The 8,007-nt window shown below is 38.0% G+C and overlaps 1 protein-coding gene across 1 annotated transcript; it reads left to right on the plus strand.

The window, feature by feature from the left end:
• The first annotated feature begins 450 nt into the window (after positions 1–450).
• Positions 451–2,609, plus strand: LOC100476439 (olfactory receptor 11H6-like). The gene is given in 4 exon segments (XM_011218158.2): positions 451–540; positions 1,664–2,039; positions 2,042–2,506; positions 2,509–2,609. Coding segments are annotated over 4 exon segments (1,032 nt in total).
• The last annotated feature ends 5,398 nt before the right edge of the window (positions 2,610–8,007 follow it).

The raw sequence follows: 8,007 nt of genomic DNA on the forward strand, positions 1-8,007 counted from the left end.
GAGCATTTGACTTCTGAGCTTCTAAAATGGGAAAGGAGGAAAAAAGTGAAACCGATGACACACCATATACCAAATTTTGGGGTTTAACTTGGCCTAGGTCAATGCCTAAAATTTAGATAAGCTTCTCTCTATTCCCCTGTATCCAAAAGAAGAGCCAGGCTTTTTCCACAGCTGAATAAACCACAAAATCCAGGAATACCAGAGGAGGAAATGACCCCGATTCCCATAAATCTGCCTCTTCTGAAATAGTATTTGTTGGCTCTCCTCTGTTATGCTCATTTGCATACGGTCTGACCCTCATTTCCCAGGAAATCCCACAGAAGGGCCAGGCATGGGTGAGGGCAGTGGGGGAAGGGTCACCCAGGAAGTTCTGTAGGCTCAACAGTAGGTGGCCTCAATACACACTAAGGTGTAGCCATCAGGAAAATGATCCTATCATTTAAGACTGCAATGGTACCTGCCAAGGAGGACAGTCTCGTGTGTCCGATGGGCAACAAATGGTCTTCAAAAGAAGCTTCTGAGGGAGTTGCATTCGGTGTGGTCTGAGAGGACTGAGAACGGTCCCCTATTCACACACATACACATGTACTCGTGCATGAGCACAACACACATACGACAAGTACTTAGCCTGTCACATGGCTAAAATTCCACGAGGAAAAACATTCTTCTGCACTTTAAAATCAGCTTAATTTACAAGATTAACAAAGGAGTGTAACATCTAGCCTGACGAGCCCTGAACAGTTTAGAAGTTTCTATTTCTATAGCATTTTACAATTTTTAAACTGCTTTTGCGTACAGTATTTTATGCAATTTTCATGTCATCCTTGCTGTGGAGGTCTCATTATTCATATTTTACGGAGAAAGAAACATAGTATCAGAGCTTAAGTTATTTCCTGAGAAAATACTCCTCAGGCAGTGGCAAAGCCAAGAACTGTAATGTCTCCAAAGCTCGTGCTCTGCCACACCAGTGGATGCCAAACCCAGTGGGGCCCAGGAATCTACACCTTTCAAAGGCTCCCTCATATGATTCTAATAATATCAAAGCCTGGAGCCCATGTAACACAGCATCCTACAGATAGAGGATAGATACTAATGGCCTATAATTGTCACTTAATGTAGCTAAATTAGAACTTGCTTAAAGTCACTCTGTGGTTATTTTCATAGCTGGCTTCAAAGCCTCATGTTCTCTCCTTTATGTCACATACCTGATAGTATTGTTTTGTCCAGTAAAGCTAACAATTCTAATTTTTTTTTTGTAGTTGAATTCCCAATGTCAATGTTTATATCTCAATTTAGCCTCAGTCAGCTGCCTATTTGCACTGTCTAGACAACAGAGAATGTTCTCCAAACTTGGGGACACCTGGCAACCCAATGGGAGATGCAGACAGGAAATACCTGAATTTCAATTTTAACTTGAAAACTTTTTTTCAAAATATTCACCCACATTTAGTATATTGATTGACAGCGGTCTGCATAAAGTAAAGAGTCATTTATAGAAGAGTATACTCAACAACTGTATTGTAGGAGCACCCCCTCAAAAATAGGAACCCTTAGTCCAGGCCCCCTCCCCTATAATCTGGAGAATGTGCCGTCTCCTGGGGAGGAGTCAGGGGGCATAATTCCCTTTGTACATGTAACCTCTGCTATAATCCTCACAGGATAGAAGGAAAAGACTTCAGAGGCCAGAAATATTTCTCACACGGTGAGTGAATTCATCCTCTTGGGCTTCTCTTGCCACTGGGAAATACAGTTCCTCCTCTTTTATGTATTCTTTGTGACTTATATCCTGACGCTCCTTGGAAACATGGCCATTGTGTGTGCAGTGCGCTGGGACCGCCGACTCCACACCCCAATGTACATTCTGCTGGCCAACTTCTCCTTTCTGGAAATCTGCTATGTCAACTCTGATGTGCCCAACATGCTGGCCAACTTCCTCTCCCAGACCAAAACCATCTCCTTCGCTCGGTGCCTCCTCCAGTTGTACTTCCTCTTCTCACTGGGCACAACTGAATGTTTATTTCTGTCCATCATGGCCTATGATGGTTCCTGGCAATCTGCCACCCCCTGCACTATCCCATGGTCATGACTATTCGGTTCTGTGGCAGCCTGGTTATCTTTTGCTGCGTCTACGATTTCCTCTGGTTTCTGTTCCCAGTGATACTCATTACCCAGCTACCGTTTTGTGGCCCGAATGTAATTGATGACTTTCTGTGTGACCTGGGTCCTCTCCTGGCCTTGGCTTCAGCCTGTGTCTCAATCCCAGGGACAGTTCTCATATGTGGCACCATGAGTTCTCTCCTCATCTTCGCCACCTTCTTCTACATTATGGGTTCCTATACCCTGTTGCTGAGGGCTGTAGTGCAGGTGCCCTCACAAGCTGGCCGGAAGAATGCCTTTTCTACCTGCTCCTCACATCTGGCTGTTGTGTTTCTCTTCTACGTTTCTGTCATGATAATGTATATGAGCCCAGGTTCAGGACAAGCAGAGGGAATGCAGAAGTTCACAACTCTTTCTACTCAGTTTTGACCCCCTTTTTCAACCCCATGATCTACAGCCTCCGGAATAAAGAAATGAAGGATGCCTTGAAGAAAGTTCTAGGAGGTTCCTAAAACTGGTCTGTGATGTTAGTGTCTTATTCCCAGATGAGTTCAGACTGTGCGCTTCCTGTCAGTGAACAGTTAAGAAACTGGCAAATAGATGTGAATATTTTGAAAGAGGCATTTCAAAATTCTAAATACCGGGTTATCAATGAAGCCTTTCCCCAGGTGAAATTAACTGCCTCTTCCATAGCATATTGTGTGGACTTCTATTGAACATGTCATTCATTTTCTTCTTGTGTTTTAGTTAGCTGTGCATAAATCAGTCCTACATGTCTCCCCATCCTTAACAGACTCTCCAGACTCTCAATTTTTTAAGAGCAGGGCCTATGTTTTATTAATTTCTGTAACTCCAGAACCCAATGTCACACCTAGGACAAAAATGTCAATAATGTCAATTTAAATAAAGAAAATAAATTTGTTCTTATTTCCTCACTAGAGTCTATCATCCTTGTCATCCTTTCCAAAGTCAGGACCATATCTAAAGAAATTATGAGAACTCCATAACAATCTATATTTTATATATCCTATGAATGAAATGAATGAACTTCTAGAAAAATGTGAGGTCAACCTGAAGTGGTTGGACCAATGATTAAATGATAATAAAATCAGTGGAGGAGCCTCACAAAGATGAAAGTTACTGTCTTAAGAAATTACCTGCTTCCTTCTCTTCATCAATCCCTTTGTCTAATAATACAACTGCTTTATTTCATTTTCTTCTTACTAACCATGCTTTCACTCCTGCACATTTGAAAATATATAACTCTTACCACTGAAAATGTGGTTTGGGATCATTTGCTGGGCATCACTGGGGATCTTCTTAGAAGGTAGAAGGATCTCAGGGCCCACCTCAGGCCTATTGAAGTAGGCTCTGCATTTATTCTCATGAGTTATAATATACACTACATTTGGAAAATCTCTGATTTACAGATTTTCTGTTGGCTCACGGTAATCACAACCACATATAGTTCTAAAGACAGCTACCTCCACTCAAGCAGTGGTTCTCAACTAATTTACTCAGATTTGGGGGTGCGGTGTAGGCACAGTATTCTGAAAATATCCCTAAGAAATTGTAATACAGAGAGAGGGTTGGGAATCCATGCATTCAAATTTAGGGACTTCTGTGGGGCACCTGGATGGCTCAGTCAGTTAAGCATCCGCTCTTGATTTCAGCTCAGGTCATGATCTCAGTGTTGTGAGATCAAGCCCTGTGTCAGGCTCCACACTGGGCATGGAGCCTGCTTAAAGATTCTCTGTCTCCCTCTGCACCTCCCTCACTTCCCTCTTAAAAAAAAAAATTAAGGACTTCTAAACTCCACAATAACACCAAAAGAGACCATATCCATCCATATTCCTTTTCTTTTCAAAGCCCCCTTAGCACAAATCAACCAAATTGAATATTAGATAACAATAAGACATGTCATAACACAAGTAAAATAATCACTTCGCTAAAAAAATTCATATTCCAGATAGATAAGTCTCTTTTGAATACTTCTACACATTTACATTTGGGAGATATGTATATTAAAAGAATAGAGAATATGAAATACTGTCCTGGCACTGTACTAGCCTTTGGAATAACCCAGATTAGCAATATTTCTTTCCTGTCCTCTGAGAGACCACACCCCAGTGATGGAAATAAAGTTTTTCTAACCTTCTTATTTTATAATAGCTTGATTGAAAAACAGTTTACATACCATAAAATTCACCTTTTTAAAAGTGGACAATTCAGTGTTTTTAGTTTATTCACATAATTGTGAAACTATCACCACTAACAAATTTTACAATATTTTCATACCCTCAAAAAGAAACCCCATACCCATTAAGAGGCATTCCCTACTCCCCTTTTCCTTCAGCCCCTGGAAACCGTTAATCTACTTTCTGTCCCTATGGATTTTGCCTATTCTGGGCATTTCAGAAAAGTGGGATCATGTACTGTGTGGCCTTTTGTGGCTGGCTTCTTTCCCTTAGCATAATGTGTATCCACAAACAACTCATCCATGTTATAGCATGTGTGAGTACTTTAGTACTTTTTACTGTAAAACAATATCCTACTGTATGGATACACCACATTTTGTTTACACATTCATCAACCGATGGACATTTAAGCTGTTCCTACTTTTTTGTTAATAAGAATAATGATGTTAGGAATATCCATGTACACATTTTTATGTGAACATATGTATTCATTTCTCCTGGATATATACTAGTCCATGTAGGCTGCCATGACAAAATACCACAGGCTGGGTGGCTTAAACAATGGAAATTTATTTTATCATGGTTCCAGAGACTGGAAGTCTAAGATCAAGGTGCTAGCAGAGTTGGTATTTGGTAAGGCCTCTTTCCTCGGCTCGCAGACAACCACCTTCTCACTGTATCTTCGAAAGGCTTTTCCTTTGTACATGCATGGAGATAGGAGCGGCACTGCTGTGTCTCTTCCTTTTCTTGTAAGTACTGCAGTCTTATTGGATTAAGGTTCTACCCTTTGGACGTCATTTAACTTTACCTCCTTAAAGGCCCTATATACACATACAGTTGCATTGGAGATCAGGGCTTCAAATATGAATTTTGGATGGACACAATTCAGTCCATAATGATACCTAAGTAAAACTATTATATCATGTGATGACTCTTTTGAAGAATTTCTGGACTCCAAAATTGCTGTACTATTTTATAATGCCACCAGCAATTATTAAGAGTCTCAAATTCTCCACATCTCAGACACACTTGTTATTCCCTCCCTTCCTCATGTCCTCTTTTTTCTTTTCTTTTCTTTTTTTTTTCTGACCTAGACATTATGAAGTAGTATCTCACTATGCTTTTGATTTGCATTTTCCTAATCACTTATATTAAACCTCTTTTCATGTAACTATTGACCATTCATGAATCTTCTTTGAAGAAATGTCAATTCAAATCCTTTGCCCCATTTTTAATTGGCTTAGTTCTTAATTTTTACTGCTGTTGAGTATTAAGAGTTTTTTAAATACTCTCATTACAAGTGTCTTATCAGATAAAAGATTTGCAAAAATTCTTTCCCATTCTGTTGATTGCTTTTCACTTTTCTTGACAGCGTTATTTGCAGCATAGAAGTTTTTTTTTTTTAAAGATTTTACTTATTTATTTGACAGAGATAGAGACAGCCAGTGAGAGCGGGAACACAAGCAGGGGGAGCGGGAGAGGAAGAAGCAGGCTCCTAGCGGAGGAGTGACGTGGGGCTCGATCCCATAACACCGGGATCACGCCCTGAGCCAAAGGCAGACGCTTAACCGCTGTGCCACCCAGGCACCCCAGAAGTTTTTTATTTTGATGAAGTCCAATTCATTTGTGTCTGTCTCTTGTTCTTTTGGTGTCATATCTAAGAAGCCACTGCCTAACCCAACATCACAAGTATTTATGCCTTTTTTCTCAGAAAGTTTTACAGCTTTATCTCTTACATTTAAGCCTATGGACCATCTTGAAATATTTTTTGTATATGGTGAGAAATAGGGGTCCAACTTCATTCTTTTGCATATGGATACCCAGTTGTCCCAGCACCATTGTTTAGACTACCCCCCCCCACCAACCTAGGGACTTATCTCAGCACTCTTGTGGAATAATAAACAATAAATATAAGGATTTATTTCTAGATGCTCAATTCTAAATATATATGTCTATTATCATGCTAGTACCACAAGCTAGTGCAGGATTATTGTATCTTTGTAGTAAGCTTTGAAATCAGGAAGTAAGAGTCCTCCAACTTCGCATTTCCATATGAATTTTAAAGTCAAGTCATTAATTTCTTTTTTTTAGGTAAAACAAATGATGCACTTTATGTATTTCCATTAATTTTTTCACACTTATAATATTTTATAACTTTATATAATTTTCTAAAGTTATGCTTCCCAAACTTAAAAATAGCAATATTAATGTTCTTGAGCCTAAGAACACATGAAATAAAAACTTAGAGAATTGCAAGGAGGGAGAAAGAAAGAAATCCACTATTATAGTTAAGTTAAACATCTCTTTTTAAGTAACTGATAGATTAGGCAGGCAGAAAATCGGTAAAGACACCATTTACCTGAATAGCACTATTAATAAACAAAATCTATTTGACATTTATAAAATATTCCATCCAACAGAATACACATTCTTCCCGAACGTGCATAGAACATTATTTGCCAAGATAGACCATATTCAGGGCCATAAAACACACTTTAACAAGATTTAAAAGAATAGAAATAATACAAAGTATGTTATCAGACCACATTGAAATTCAAGTAGAAATCAATAACAGAAAGATAACTGGAAAATTCCCAAATATTTGGAACTTAACATACTTCTCTTCTACACATGTGGCAACAAAGCCGTCTCAAGAGATTTGAAACCATTTTAAACTGACTGAAAATGAAAACATATCCCATCAAAACTTGAGAGATGCAGCAAAATCAGTATTTAGAGGGAGGTTTATAGCCTTTATTGCATCTATTAGAAAAGAACAAATATATAAAATTAATTACATAATATTCTACATTAGGAAATCTAGAGAAAGAACAATTTAAGCCTGAGGCAAGCAGAAAAAATTAATAAAATTCAAAGCAGAAATCAATTGAATTAGAAACAAAAAAGATAAAATCAATGAAACAAAAACTAATTCTTTGAAAATATTATTAAAAATTAGTAAACCTCTAGCCAGGCTAAGCAAGTTAAAAAACAAAATAAAACAAAACAAAAAACGGAGCAAGAAGACATAGATGGACATTAAAAGAATAGTAAATAAACTATGTTTATGTCTGCAAATTTAATAATTTAGATGAAATGAACAAATTCCTCAAAAGACACAAACTATAATTCACACAAGGAGAAATAATCTGAATATGTCTATATGTATAAATCTAGTATCTATTACTATATATCTATTTAAAAAACACAATAATAAACTTTTAAAAACATTATCAACAAGGTCAGATGATTTTACTCGTGAATTAACAAATAAATGATACCAACTTTCCTCAATGTATTTCAGAAAATACAAACAGAGGGAACATTTCCTAATTCATTCTATGGGCTCACCATTATACCATCATCCTATTCCCAAATCCAGATAAAGGTATTACAACAAAGGGAGAGGTACAGGTGGAAAATAAGCACATGGAAAGATTCTCCACATCACCCATCATTAAGGAATTATAAATCAACATAATGAGATACCATTACAAGCCATTAACAAGAATGGCCAAAAGCCAAAAACTGAGGATAACAACTGCTGACAAAGATGCCGAGCAACAAAAACTGCCATTCACTGGCCTTTCGCTGGGAATGCAAAATGATACAGCCACCCTGGAAGAAAAATCTGGCAGTCTCATCCAAACTAAACTTAATTATACCATACTATCCAGCAATTGCACTTCCAGCCATTCACCACAAGCTGATT

The sequence above is a fragment of the Ailuropoda melanoleuca genome, unplaced genomic scaffold (genome assembly GCF_002007445.2).
Source record: "Ailuropoda melanoleuca isolate Jingjing unplaced genomic scaffold, ASM200744v2 unplaced-scaffold6751, whole genome shotgun sequence".
Taxonomy (NCBI): domain Eukaryota; kingdom Metazoa; phylum Chordata; class Mammalia; order Carnivora; family Ursidae; genus Ailuropoda; species Ailuropoda melanoleuca.